The sequence below is a fragment of the Podarcis pityusensis genome (assembly GCF_964106645.2).
Source record: "Podarcis pityusensis genome assembly, chromosome: 1".
Taxonomy (NCBI): domain Eukaryota; kingdom Metazoa; phylum Chordata; class Lepidosauria; order Squamata; family Lacertidae; genus Podarcis; species Podarcis pityusensis.
The window spans coordinates 43,109,408-43,124,874 of NC_138028.1; the positions used below are offsets into that span (position 1 = coordinate 43,109,408).

A 15,467-nucleotide genomic window follows, 5' to 3' on the forward strand; every position below is an offset into this window, starting at 1 on the left:
GGCATTTGTCCACAGACAGCTTTCTGGTTCATGTGACCAGCATGCCTAAATGGCTTCTAGCGCAATGGGACACCGTGATGGAAACCAGAGTGCACAGAAATGCCATTTACCTTCCTGCCGCATTAGTACCTATTTATCTACTTGCACTGGTGTGCTTTTTGAACTGCTAGGTTGGCAGGAGCTGGGACAGAGCAGCAGGAGCTCACCCCGTTGCATGGATTTGAACCGCCAACCTTCCAATTGACAAGCCCAAGAGGCTCAGTGGTTTAGACCACAGCGCCACTCACGTCCTTTAGTTGAAAAGGCTTTTAGAGCAGCTTACAAAAATCCATACCGAGGCAGTCCCTGTCTTCAGGTCTGTAATCTAAAAATACATGACACATGAGGAAAAAGGAATGGAAGGGAGGAGGGGTAAGTAAGCTCAAGTCCAAGTTCTTCATGTTCTTATAATGCAGTTCTATATGTTATGGCTGTCCTCCCCTCATTAAAAGGAAGTCTACCCTGGAAACACTCTTCACTCCCAGATCAGATCCAGAAGCTGAGCAGGTGACAATGTCCAGACCAGGAAGACCAAGTAGCTCCTGTTATAAAGGTCTTCCCTCAGAAAGATTACTTGATCTTGCCCTTCCCAGACCAGAGAAGTGTGCTCAGAGATCCATGCCTCGTAGACTCAAGGCCTGAATTAAAGATTTAGATCTCTCTCCAGGAAGCTTCACTTGGGCTTGAGGCCTTAAGACTTGTCAGCCAGCAATAATATCATTGCTTTGTAACAGAGCCTTAAAGTTACTACATGTGGGGGGGGGGGGAGGTGAATTTCTGAAATAAAAATAATAAATTTCTTAAATACCAGTTTGAACTTAGTTTGAATACCCGGCTAAGAAAGAAATTTAAAAAACAAGTCTAGTTTGTATAAATGATTTCTGAATTAGACTCGATAGTGGAAACCAACAAAATCCCCTGTGATAGTTACTCTAATTCAATGCATTATTTCATATTTTGGTACATGAAATTAAACCTGAAACACAAATTTGCAAATATTTTTTCAGCTGGCAACACCAATTTCACCAAAGTTTAATGTGACATTTCAAATTTATACTCTGCATGTGAAATTTTACCTCAAGTCTTTAGACTTGTTGACATCTCCTGTCACGGACTGGTTGCAGACCTTTCTCATAAAAGTTAACGTTTGTATAGGTTACTGTACTAAGAAAAGAAATAAGAGGAGACATGTACAGACACATGTCTACAAAGTCCATTATAGTCTTAGCCAGGATCCGCATTCCATTCAGGCAGAGAATGAAACATATTACAGTTGTTCCTCAGGCAGTTAGAAGAAAGATGTTTCTGTTCTGGAACCAATTAAGCTACATCCTCTTCCAGTAGCCTCTATCCATCTCTCTGTCAAAACTAACAACTGGTGCACACACTAAACAATTCAGAAGCCATTTCTACAAGGAGCCAGGCCGTTGTAATCTCCTCGTGTCCTACTGCAGAGTGGGAAGCCACATTGCAAAACCCACAGGGTGATGGTCCAACGTTTGTCAGAGTAGCAGGTCCATTGAAATAAACTGACAGGTCTGTAGATTTCACTGTGTGTAGTCTGAATATGACTGAGTTGGTTATTGCCCATATGGACTAACTTCATTATTTCCCAATATTTAAGATATATTGCCACTTCTTTCAAAACCAGGAACCAACAGCAAGAAGACTTGTTAGGGAAGAAGATTCATACTCGGTATGAAAGGAAGCTATGAAACCATTAGTGCCAGGTTTAATCCCTGACGTCTCCAGTTAGGGCCGGGAAAGTCCCTCCCCTGCCAGTGTAGCCAATATTGAGCTAAATGAACCAATGGGCTGTCTCCATATAAGGCTGCTTCCTATTTCCCTATGGCCTGGGCTGGATCTAGACACATCAAAGAAGCATTTCAGTTTAAAGCGTTTGTAAATTTAAACAGGGAAAACAAGTAGAGAAAAACGGGACTCCACATCGCCATCTGGTGGTACAATGTTATATTGCACATACAACACATATACAGTGGTACCTCGGGTTAAGTACTTAAGTTGTTCCGGAGGTCCGTACTTAACCTGAAACTGTTCTTAACCTGAAGCACCAATTTAGCTAATTGGGCCTCCTGCTGCTGTCGCGCTGCCAGAGCAGGATTTCTGTTCTCATGCTGAAGCAAAGTTCTTAACATGAAGCACTATTTCTGGGTTAGCGGAGTCTGTAACCTGAAGCGTATGTAACCTGAAGTGTATGTAACCCGAGGTACCACTGTAAATCGCTTTTTGTTTAGCAGTCTAGCTGAGTCCCAGGACTGTTCAGTCAGTAGGTGTGACACTTTTCCTAAGCAGTGGAACTTCAGAGGGCATGTTAATTACTTGTGTTTTCTTGCAGTTTGACTCTCCTCATGGTTAATCTTGAAGGCCTGACAAAAGATTACTTAAGTCATTTCAGGGGTTGTGTTCAGTGGGGACAGCTCAGCACCCATACGTGAAGCAGCAGCCATCATTTGTTTTTGATATCTTGTAAAACGTATCTTTTCACCCATGCTTTCCCTGACCCATAAGACTGGACCCTGTTTTTGTTTGTATAAACTCCCTGAATTCCTGTTTTTGTTTTTATATGCATTCATACTACTGTTTCACCAGTTTCATGCTACCTTTTTCTTTTAAAGCTGTTGCTAACTGGATTTATGTTGTATACTGCCTAGATAGGTATTTTAAACAAATATATTAAGTGGTTGAAAAATGTTTTAAATAACAAAAGGAATGAACAAATACAACAGGAATGAATTCTGGATGAATTCTGGTAACATACTGAGAGCACAATCCCAAGTGTGCTTGTTCAGAAGTAAGTTCTACCGAGTCCAATGGAATTTACCTTCCAATAAAGGTGCAAAGCACTACAGCTGAACATGCTACGGCAAGAGGAACCACAAAGAGGAAAGTGTTGGGCATCCAAACAGTTTCTGGCGTGGAATGTTGGGCTTTCTGCTGACAGTAAACAAGGGTTCTGCAGAGCCCTGGTAGGTCCCTCCTCACTCACTATAACCAGATAAACCCCAAGTATATGGGGTTGATGAGCCTTCAGTTGCTCATCTGAAAGCTTATCTATGGGGCAAATCAGAGAAACACATTGCAAAACGCTGCAGCAGTGTATTTCCTTGTGGACTCAGAGGCCTGTCATTCATTTTTCTGCTCTATTTCACACCACAGCTTAACTTGGCTGTTAGTCATGAACTGCCAAACTCTGGAAACCTTCCCCATCTCCCTTTCCTGCGCTACCTTTCTGTCTTCCCTTAGGTCCACACCTCTTCCTCTTGCCTTGGAAATTTGACACCCAACAACATCTAAGGCAATTAAACTTGTGGGTGGAGATGGAGGAGCCAAAGGACAAACAAGCCAATCCTTTTTCAGCTGCCTCTTAAAAGCTGTTTAGAAACAAGGCAGTCAACAGCTAGACGGAACAAGGTGAGAGTTTGCAGAGAGCAATCGGAGCCAAAAATTATTAAGATAAGAGATTGCAGGCCAGAGATTGCCTCTTGCAGCAGACCATAAAGCATGCCCTGAACAACAGGAGTGATGTTGACAGGTTGCCCAGAGACATCTGGCGTATCTAGGCAACCTGTCGGCATCATTTTTGTTGTCAAAGGAGTGGGTGTTTTACAGTTTGATCCAAAAGGCACTCGCTGACCTCTTTAAGTTTTATGTGAAAGGTCAGGTTGCCTTTGGCTGCAAACGTTCCCTGCAACTTGAGCATCCTTCCATCCTATTGTTGTCTCTACCATGCCTTGTTTTTAGACAACTAGAATAATGGGAAGAGATGTCAAACCAAAATGAAGAAATGATCCAAAACAAAACCACTCCACTTCTCTGACTGGTGAGAAGACTTACTCAGGTCTGCAGCCTATTTTCAGGGGCACTGGGGGAGCAAAGCTTGGCTCCCCTTTTCTTCCATTAGTGGATACATAAAAGCCTTTCTGTGAGCCTAACCTGGATTCTGCCCTTAAATTTTAAGTTAGAAGAAAAGAATATAAACAGATTGCTGCACATAAACTTCATGTGGGCTAGCTTAGCTCTGAGTCATATTTAAGAAATCAGTTCTGATGTAACCTGCTGCATGTGGCATGCCATATTTGTTTAATAACTATTATTGTACTAGACACACGTCACATCAATCCATCCATGCAGACTAATTGATCATTTTAGCACTATAGATCCAAAAGCAGACATTTCTGCTGAGGCCAAAGATGTTTCACAAACATGCTCAGTCAATGTATAATGCCAGAAACACATTTAGACATTACGCTTGGCAATAATCTCCTATCACCCAAATGTATGAGCAGAATGGAATGTGCCATAGTCTGATTTGTTTTAGCCTTATCTGAAAAGTGACAGATCCTGAACTATGAATGACAACTCTTTCTGTTAGAAGGAGCTCTGAAAAAATATAGCTCTCTCCCTAGTAGTATCTTTTGTACGCAAAATCACAGCATCAGATTAATTTGTGGTGAGTGATTTGTAGTTCCTTTAAGGGAATAAAGTCATGGAAGCAAAGCCCCAAGAATATTGACATGAAGTCAGTCACTACATGGCTAGTGGCAAACATGCATGCCATTCTGGGGGGCAGGCCTGCTTTGGGGTCCCCTGTGGAGGCTGGCATTGGTTATCACTTCATGAGACCACAATATATAAGAATGTAGCCTATTTCCATTATCAAATCCTTACTTTAAAGTGGTTATTTTTGCAGTTGCAAAAATAGGTCATATTGGGATTATACAAAGGACTGATTCACACTGCCTTGTCTCCATGCAATGAGCAGGCATTCAAGAGTCCTTAGGACAGGGCTCCACAGTATTGCAGCTCATACTGTCCTACTTCGTTATTATGTCTATCTATTCATACTGGTACAAATAAGCTACTTTTGGGGAGTCTGGTGGTTTGCGTGCCCCATAAAAGAAATATGAAAAACTTAACTTGAAAATGATCACATTTTACCACCTAGAAAACAGAGTTGGTACATTTAAGGTCCTTGTGTGAAGGGTTGTGTCAGTCTTTTGTGTGCATAGTACCATTTGATCTATTTCCCAGTGTGTATAAACCTCTACTAGTTTCCAAACAGGGTGTCATCTATAGGGGAGGGCAGGGAGAGCAGGCCCCCCAATATGTTCAAGAAGGGGGTCGCCGCCCCAAATTCCACAGTGATCCTCAAAAGGATACACCAGGATGAAGATGCCACATACTTAGGATCGCCAGGGATGCGGCAGGATAAAGCTTTGCCCCATGCTTCCCTTTGGTGATTGCCAGAGTGCCTTCTGGGGATCGCCACCAGGAATGCGGCAAGGCGTTCCTGTGATCTTTGTTGTAGTCCTGTGCTTCCAGCCATGGCAGAGCTCAGTGGAGGGAGAAGCCAGCCAACCAGCCGAATCTCAGTGGGGTACTTGCCTGGAAGCAGACTCCATATGCAAGATTCAGTCCAATCCTAAGGTCACGAGCATCTCAGTTCAAGTAGTCAGTTGATCCAGGGGGCATGAATTCTGAGGGTCCAAGGTCACGAGAAACGAGAAGCAGCAAGATCTGACCAGGTATGACAAATGTTGTTTCCAGCAACTGACTGAGGCTGGAAACCCTGCTTAAGAAAGCTGGAGCCAGCTGGTTCTCATCAGGAGCAAGAAGAAGAATTTGGATTTGATATCCCACTTTATCACTACCCAAAGGAGTCTCAAAGCGGCTAACATTCTCCTTTCCCTTCCTCCCCCACAACAAACACTCTGTGAGGTGAGTGGGGCTGAGAGACTTCAGAGAAGTGTGACTGGCCCAAGGTCACCCAGCAGCTGCATGTGGAGGAGCGGGGACGCAAACCCGGTTCACCAGATTACGAGTCTACCGCTCTTAACTACTACACCACACTGGCTCTCTGATCAGCAGCAGTTGGAGTCATTTCGCCTTATGCTCCTTCAGGCTGCTGCTCAGCAGGTGAAGCCAACTCCTGGCCCATGACAATCTCTGCCAGGGACATGTGGGGTGAAGCATCTTCGCCCCGCATGTCCCTTTTGCAAAGGTAAGGCAGCTGACGGTGGGGTGTGGGGATGGCGGGCCGAGTCGGCCTGGTCAGGTTGGGGTGCGTGTGTCAGGCATGTGATGTCATGCACAAGCAATGAGCCCCTCAACGCTGGGTGCAACTCGGCACCTATGTTTCCCATACTGTAATTTGCAAGTTTTTTCGACCTTAAACATCCTAGTGAAGTGTATACATTCAGTACTAGAGCAAAGTACTGTAACGGTCAAGTTGAAGCATGCTTCAACCATAGCTGCAGTTTAAGTACACATTAAGGTCCTTGGAAATTAAGAATATCCTTTGTTTGAAAGGGTGGTCCATATCATTCTAGAACATCTGGATATAGATGGAGCCTAATGTCCTGTATTCACATTTCCACACAGAATAAATGGATACTCTTTTTCAAAAGTGATGCTTAATGGCCTCCTGACTATGGGACACCAAACATTCTTGTCAGTGATATAGAGAAACTGAGACTGCAAAAAGTGAATCCTACTTCTCAAGGGGCAGATATATCAATAGCTGATAGTTCAAAGAAAACTATTACCGTATTTTTCGCTCTATAAGACGCACCAGACCATAAGATGCACCTAGTTTTTGGAGGAGGAAAACAAGGAAAAAAATATTCTGAATCCCAAAAGCCAGAACAGCAAGAGGGATTGCTGTTCTGGCTTCTGGGATAGCTGTGCGAAGCCTCCTCAGGGCAGCGGGATGAAGGCTCCCCCAGAAGCCAGAAGCTAGAACAGCGAGAGGGAGTGCTGTGCAGCGATCCCCCTTGCTGTTCTAGCTTCTGGGATCGCTTGTGCAGCCTGCATTCGCTCCATAAGACGCACACACATTTCCCCTTACTTTTTAGGAGGGAAAAAGTGTGTCTTATAGAGCGAAAAATACAGTATATGGCAATAGGATGAGAGGAATATCTCAGTCAGTAGAGCATGAGACTCTTAATCTTAGGGTTGTGGGTTTGAGCCCAACAGGCAATATATTTTTGAATTGCAGGGCGTTGGACTAGATGACCGTCAGGGGATCTTCCAACTCTACAATTCCTTGTTTCTCTGATTCTATGAAATAAAACAGTTACTCTGTTTTCTAACCACTAGGCAAAACAATGCCTCTCTGAAGGACAGAGATCAATATGAGAAAGGCGGCGTTTTTGTCTGCTCTGGGCAGACAGTTTCCATGGAAAGTCATGCAATGTAATAGGCCCAGTATTTATTCTTGATAAGAATTTGTGACCTTATGTGGAAACTGCAAACAAATAAAGAGTTAAGAGAAAAAGACAACACGCAAATTAGTTGACCTTAGATAAGCCAGCATACTAGACATTCTGAAGCTGCCTATATTTATATTTTGGATTCTGTGTCAGTATGTTTTTCTTAGTGCCCCACTAGTACCAGCAGTGGTATTTTAGAAGAAACCACCTTTTATTTTTTATTATTTAGAATGTTTATTATGTATTCATTATATTTAATTGACCACCCTTTATCACATCAGTACTATGCAGTTTTCAGCATATCAAACAGCTCAATTAGAAATACATTTAAATAAAACAATATCTATCTATCTATCTATCTATCTATCTATCTATCTATCATCTATCTATCATCTATATATTTCAAAATATGCTTTTGCTGGCCAGCTTTGTCCTGTTTGTTAGATTAGGATGTTAATTACAATGTACGAGCGTAATTCTGATGCAGTCCCTAAGCTATCAGGTGTCTTATGTCACTATTTTCTAATGAGATATAGCTGAATAAACCTTTTGTTGTTGTTGTTTTTACAGAAGTGCATTTCAATGGCATGAAAATGTTTTAACTGTGCACTATAAGCAATTTTTAAAAGCAATAATAACCTTGGGCTCTGTCTGTCAATCTAACCTACATCATGAGATTATTGTGATGATAAAAAGGGAGGAGAGAATTATGCACTCCATCCAGTGCTCACCTAGGAAAGAACAAGACAAAAAAATTAATTGAACAAACTTGCTTTTTGCAATCTTTCTTTCCCTTTGCCTCAGGGAAGAAAACTGTTCAATCTACTGTCTGAATTGCAATTGTCTCATACAAGCCGATGGGATAATGAAATTGACCAGATCGTAAGTAGCGTTTAGAGACTATAAATTTCACCACTAAGCAAAATGCTTTATAAATTGAAAAGTAAGTGTTCTGCAGGGCACTGCTAAATGGAAAAGGTAGCATTGCACTGATTTTTCCTTTTAAAGAGTTACTTGTGTATATACTTGAATATGCACCCGTCCTTTAACTAATTCTATCTGTTTCTCTAAAACTGTGAATAGAGTTTCAAAAATGCTGAATGTGAGAGGATCAGTCTCATCACAACTGACAGGTGCCAATTGCAGCAAGTGCTGGCAACAATTCTGAGTCCTAGTTTCAGCTCTTCCAGTCTCAGTTTAAACAACGCCATGCAACTGTTTGCAGAAACTTTCCCCCACCAGCCCACTATGTTTCCATGCTTGGAACAGAGGAGGAGGTGCTCTCTGGCATAGCTAGGTAGCATAGCAATGTGGAAGGCTGGCAGAGGAAGGATGGAGAAAATCGGTCCCTCGTTTACCAGCCTGCTCACTCACCTGCATGGAATTCCTTGTCGCCTATGTCAACCAGGTGAGCTAATAAATACAAGGCTGAGTTAGCAATTAATCTTTTGATTTATGTTATGTTCTACTAGAATAAAAGGCATGTTTAAATAAAATACAGGCATGCAAATATTACACATGCATGAATGTTTGCCTGCACATGTCTTTAACTGCTGGCAAGCTTGACAGAGATTTCTGAGTATCCATTTGTGCAGGATATCCTGTTGCTGGACTAGAACTCCCATCATCTATGACTCTGACCACTGACTATGCTGTTGGGGGCTGATGGGAGTGGGAGTCCTATAGTATCTAGAGGGCCACAGGTTCTCCACATTAGAGCAGGGAGATAAATAGATTTTACTGGCCTTGTGAATTTGGAAATGGTTGTTGTTGGAGGAAGGTAAGCAAAGACGATTACTCCAATAATCGAAATACTCTGGTATTTCCTCAGAAGGTTACTGTGTAGCAGATTTAATCAAAATGGGTTTTGTTCCTGCCCCCCACTGAAGAGCGTTAATAAAATGCAACCTTTCTCCTTATCCTTATTAAGGCTAATTGTGTAGTAGTTGGCCTAGCTGCAGGAGTAAAAATAAGACACAGTCATTCCTGTTTTCACACATTCTGGCACTGGAAAGCAATACGTAGTGGTTCTTCTGAATAGGTAACCACCCTTTTCTGGCAGGGCTCCAGTGACACTAGCAACTTCACAAGAAGCAGAGATTCAAATGTACCAGGCCTCCTCTGCGTTACTAGATCTTGATGCTGAGGTAAAGTTTCACCTGTAAGGTTTCGCCTATTATGCACCGAAAGAGATTGGCAGCTGTTTCGTGCCCAATTCAAGGTGCTCACATTAGTGTTTAAATGACCCAGGCCCCAAATATCTGATAGACCCCCTCCTACCATATAGTCCTTCTCAGGTGTTCAGATCTGCAGAGGGGGCCCTCTTGGTTGTTCCACCAGCCTCAGAAATTCAGGGTGGTGGTGCTCCAGAAGAGAACATTCTCCATGGCTAGACTTAAGCCGCAAAATTCCCTCCCCACAAAGGTGCATCTGCCACCTTCATCATACAACTCGCAGTGAACGCTGAAGATGCCCCTCTTTGCCCTGTCTTTTGACCTTTGGGATGTATATTTTTAGGACCCAGCTTATTTCTGTGATTGTAAGTTGTTTCAAACGGCTTTTAACATTGTGCTTTAATCGTTGTATCCTATTGTTGGGACCTCAGGGTTAAGGGCAGGAAAAAATAATTGGCAAGCCCAAGAGGCTCAGTGGTTTAAACCACAACGCCACACACTACCCAGGTACCCCTTTAAATCACCCTTGGTACACAGGCTGCTTGACGGGTGACAAAAGCCAGTCTTCTCTTCCCTAACTTTTCAAACAATGTTGATTTTTATGTAATCACCCTAAAGTGGTTTTTAAGAGGTTTTCAATTTAGTTGTTTTTTTTTTGGTGGGTGGCAGGAGGGGGAGTAAGCACTGTGGCAGCTATTGAGGAAGCATAATGCGGAAGTGTCCTTCATCACTTTCAACTAGCCAAACTGTGCAGTTTTGCTTTGTTTTAAATCACTTCTAGATCAAATCCAAATAAAGTCTCGAGACAAAATCTGCAGAAACTGTTGACATCATTTTCCTGTTATAAGAGCCTGGGGCTATTGGTAAGGGGATGGGGAATGCCTTGAATCTTCTGCTGCCTCACACTCACAATCTGGGGACTGCAATTCTCCTGCTACCACACTGCCATTGGAGGGTTTCGCCAGGGTGGCTCATATCTGCCTTGCAGGCTCCCACCTGCTAGGATGCATCAACTCTTATTCTTCCCATTGTTAAGCTAAAGCAACAGAAAGAAAAGCAAGCTTTGGTCTCCAGCATCAGAAAACTGGATCAAGGTAAGTTTCATCTAGTCTAGGATTCTGTTTCTTGCAGTAGCTAACCAGATGCCCTTGGAAAGCCCATAGAAACAGGACATGAGGACAAGAGCCCCCTCCCCCTCTGTTGACTCACTCCAAATGCTGTTCAATGGAATTCTGACTCTGAATGTGAACCTACAGTTTAGTTATGTTGGCAATGAATCTAGGGGTTTCCCCATACTTCAGCAGGGCAGGCCCTACAGATGAAGAGGCAGGGGGAATTTTATTCTCCCCACCCGCCTTTCCGAGTCACAGACATGATCCAAAGTTGACTTTATCAGAGCAAAGTGAAGGATACGGCTAAGGCAGGTGTGACGAAGCTTTGCCTTTTTGGATGTTGCTGGACTACAACTCCCATCATGCCTGGCCACTGGCATGATGGGAGTTGGGTTTTGTAGTTCAGCAACATCTGGTGGGACGAAGATTCCTCATGTCTGACCTGATGTCCGCTGGTCTGCAGCACACATCTAGCTCCTTAAAGGATTTATACATGGAACAAAGAATATGCTTTTCATGTGATCTTGGTTTTTCTTTTTTTTTAAGGGAAACACATCTGGCGTGCCATTATGGAAAGCTTTTAGGCACCTCTATGCTCAGGATTTAGGTTGTTAACTTGGACTGTACAGTGGCACTATTTCTGGCATATTGCTGGGTGGGCAGGAGCCTCTCCCAGTCTCACATTGAACCTAACTGATCTGTAGAAAAGACATCATGACCTGGGGAAAAAAAGAGACCATGAACATACTTCTGTAACCTAAGAAAATCTTTAATTAAATTTCTTTGTTTTAAAAATGTATTACATAACTAGACAAAATAAATAATTCTACAGTGTATAATATTGTACAGTACAACCAGTGTGGTGCAGTGGTTTGAATGCTGGACTAGGATCCAGGAGATCAGAGTTCAAATCCCCACTCAGCCATGAAGCTCACTGGGTGACGTAGGGCCCATCATAGTCTCTCAGCCAAACCTACCTCATAGGGTTGTTGTGAGGTACATGATGGGAGAGAATCATGTATGCCTCCTAAAGCTCCTTGGCAGATAATAAGTAAATAAATAATAAATATGTTTGCTCAATGTCACATATTTCACTGGTGAAACATTTCACATTTGAAGATTCACAGATGAATTGCCCCATGTAAGTCATGTTTAGATTTGAAATCAATGGGGGGGGGGACCACAGTTGGAACATCTTATTTTTATTTCTGATTGTATCCCGCCCCTCATCGATATATTTCAGGGAGGTTCACAACATAAAAATACAATATAAAATATATATTGTAAAATTAAGAACAACAAACCCATAATCCCTTTCCCAGAACATCGGATGTCAATCAGCCAAAGGCTGCCGTTTTCGCCTGGCGTTTTCCACAGGGAAGAGCGGGCAGTAAGATATAGGCAGTATTTCAATTTCACATTCTCCCCCTGACCTGAAAGGGCTTCCAAATTCTTTCAGATCTGCCCGTCCTCTTCCCTTTCACAGGAGGCGGCTGGGGGGGAAGGCGCGCCTCTAAGCATCCTCCCCTTTCCCTTCCCTCTTGCGTGCTCAAAGTAAATAGGAAGGGCTGGGTGTCCAGGCGTTGAATTTCACTTCCTGTCACCTGGAGTCTTTTGTCTCTCCCTGAGCTCTTGCTAAAGTGCGCACCTTGAAGTTCAGGCGGCGGGGAAGGAGTTAATCGGAGATCCGCGGAAGGGAAACACCCCTCTTGGGCTGCAGCGTAGCCCGTGAGTCAGTTTCACCTGAAACCAGTCGGCAGGTAGTGAAAAAAAACCCGAAAAGGGAAACAGATCGCAGAGGTCCGAGGGAGGAAGTCGTCGCACAAAACCGAAGGGACGGCGCCCAGGGAGCTTCACTCTTCCGATCCCCGGACACGCGCCCGCCGCCCGCAATTCTCTCCGAGGAGGAACCGAAAGGAAGAGTCGCCGTCGCGCATCGGCAGCTGGACTTTTTGGGAACAGGCGAGCCAGAGTTTTTAAAAGAAGAAAAAATCTGGGGGGGAAAGTTATTTAAAGAAATGCTCTTTGGGCTAAAGAGCCACAAGTAGAGGGGAGGGGAAAGAACTCCCTTTCAGCTGTCCTAGTCGACGGTGCGGTCGACTCTCCTTGGCGAGCCCCTCTGCGCTTTGCCTGCTCCTCGAAGCGCGCCGCCCTCGCTCGGCTGCGGAGATCCACCGCCTGCGCGGCAGAAGGGGCTCCGCCTGCGTCACGATGCTCCCCCGTCGGCTTCACGTCCAGGCTGGGCTGCTGCTTCAGCTCGTCGCGGCTGCCTTGGTAGCCGTCGGGCAGGAAGAGGCGGCGGAAGGAGAGTCCTTCGGAGACAGGTGCCAGGCCCATTTCACGGCCGGCTTGCCCGAGTTCGTCCTGGACACGGACGCCTCGGTGGAGAACGGAGCCACCTTCCTGTCCTCGCCGTCGGTGGAGAGGGGCCGCGACTGCGTGCGGGCCTGCTGCAAGCACCCGCAGTGCAACCTGGCCCTGGTGGAGAAGGTCCCCGGGGGGGACGAGGAAGACGGCATCCACAGCTGCTTCCTCCTCGACTGCCTCTACGAGCAGGCCTTCGTCTGCAAGTTTGCCCGGAAGGATGGCTTCCTCAACTATGTCAAGAAGGACGTGTACGAGGCCTATGTGGCCATGCGGGGGAAAGGCCATCGGGGTAAGGAGATGTGTGTGTGTGTGGTGGTTGGGGTGTCTTGTGGGACGTGTCGAGATTTGCCCTACTATGGACTGAAGTATTATTCCCCCCCAAAAAATACTAGAATTCCAGAGAGACCCAAACAAGGCGGGTCAGGAGTAAGGAGAAGTAGGACTTCTACTGGAGTTAGGAGCTGGTTTTTGAAAAAAGGATTAGACCAGGGGTCGCCAACATTTAGGGGCTTTGAGTTTATTCACAAACTGGAGGAAATGTGGTAGGTAACACAACACACACAACATCCCCCCCCCCAAATCCTGGGAACTGTAGTTCACCCCTCTTGGGTTCAGTTCTCAGCACAAACTGCAGTTCCCTGTAAGACAGGGTGATGTCTAGTTTTCAATATTGTGATATATTACCAGCTGAGCATTGCAATATACCGATATATCGCGAAGTCTGAATTAAGGATGAAAGTATGTAGAAGCGAACCCAGGTTTCTTTCTTTTTTGCCCTTTAAGTTTAATGTGTTTATACAGCTGCTGCCACCCTCACAACCAAGTACACACTACAACCTGTTCAGTTGGCTACAGCTAAATGCTTCCTTCACGCCTAATTTCAGCAGTGGGAGGAGCAGGCACCCTGTGGGTGTCAAGGGTGCATGTGTGCCAAGAGGTGCTACATTGGAGACCCCTGGATTAGGCAAGTGAATGGAGTGTAGGTCTATCAAAGCAGTTTTAACTACTGAGTTGAGCCCCCATGTCCAGGAGCAGTTTATACCTCTTGGGCACAAATGGCAGGAGAAAGCGACCACCTTCATGCCTTGATCATGAGTAACCAGAGGCATCTGCTGCCCCTGGAAACTGAATAGTGGAACCAGTTGACCTTGGTCTGATCTGGAAAAAGTTAATATGCTTTTGTGAGAGAGACTCTGGCCAAGCATTGTTTTGAAAATTCATAAATCCAGAATCTTTAACAGGAGGAAGGGAAAGCACATATATTACAAAGGCTGAAATCTAAGCACAGGGAGGACATCTCATTGGAAAAACCCACCAGGGAGCAAATCCCATTGAATTTAGTGGGATTTAATTGTGAGAAAAAGATGCTCAGATTATGCTGCATAACTGGAATGTGTAAATGAAAGCTTAAGAACTTTCAGCCTTTTCACTGTGTGATCCTGGCTGAATAATTTAACTGGACGTGTTATAGGGGTGAAGGGCAAGGGTCTGTAGTTTGTTGTTATTGCCTCTCTATAATGGCAGCCTTCCAGTAGAATGTCTACATAAAGATCTTTCAAAATACATGCAGCAGTTTCTAACAAAACAAATATGAGGAGTGGCAGGCAGTCAGGCTCTTCATCAATAACATAGTTCTGTACTTTTTCCTGGAAAAGTGCAATATTACAGGAATGTTCCAGTTTACTTTAACTATGGAACTTTTCCACATTGTGGCTTCTTGTGTGCGTATGCAAATTGTGACCGTGTAAAACATCTATCCCACATCCCCATGCAACATGGATTATGACGCAGGGCAGCCCTTTAACAAAAAGAATGGTAAACTCATGGGGAAATGCCACTAAAGGCCTTTCTGCACATGTTGATCTCTAACACTACAAATGTACATGTGCTGCCCATTATTTGTGTGCTGCCTGTGTATCCTTCCTCAAGACTGGGCTTTTGTTTCAGGGTGATTGCATTTCCCACCCACTAAATGTTATATTTTATAGTACTTTGCAGCCAAGGTGGCCTTTGGCTGCATACTAACTCTAGCAAAGAGTGCCTTGTTCAATTTTTTAGTAACTTGAGTCTTTAAAAATTCATTTTATAGCTTGCTTCAAAATTTTCATCTGTGATTTATCATTATTACTCGAGACAGTAAATTTGCACAAATGTATCTGATCATCATTGGTCAAGCACATACCATTTGAGTGTTACTGATCTTATAAACATTCCTGCAAATAGCTCCTTCCCCCAAACACACAAACAATGCAGTATTAGGCATGCAGGTGAGTATTGCCAGATTTACAAGAAAAGATGATCTGCTTGTACTATTTGATTCCTCTATTTCCTTGCGTGCCTAGGAAACTACATCCCATTCCACAACAGTGCATCTGTGGTTGTTGTGATTAGCTTCAGGTTGTGTTATGGGCAACTCCTGGATGTAGTCAGTGGTGTAATTTTATCAGTTGTCACTAACTAACCAGCCTGCATATCAGCTTGACTATCACTTACCCCAGTGGTTTTCACCCAGTGTGCCGTGGCACCCTGGGGTGCCTTGAATG

At 44.1% G+C, this 15,467-nt stretch overlaps 1 protein-coding gene across 2 annotated transcripts in view; it reads left to right on the top strand.

Annotated features, from left to right (window-relative positions):
- The first annotated feature begins 11,367 nt into the window (after positions 1 to 11,367).
- SPINT1 (serine peptidase inhibitor, Kunitz type 1) overlaps positions 11,368 to 15,467 on the top strand; it is a 32,848-nt gene continuing 28,748 nt past the window's right edge. The window contains exon 1 of one of the 2 annotated variants that reach the window (XM_080997260.1): positions 11,368 to 13,213. In XM_080997260.1, coding sequence (XP_080853386.1) covers positions 12,769 to 13,213 — 445 coding nt within the window. In that variant the 5' untranslated portion in view covers positions 11,368 to 12,768. The remainder of the gene's footprint in view (positions 13,214 to 15,467) is intronic. The other variant, XM_080997259.1, reaches the window with a different exon arrangement.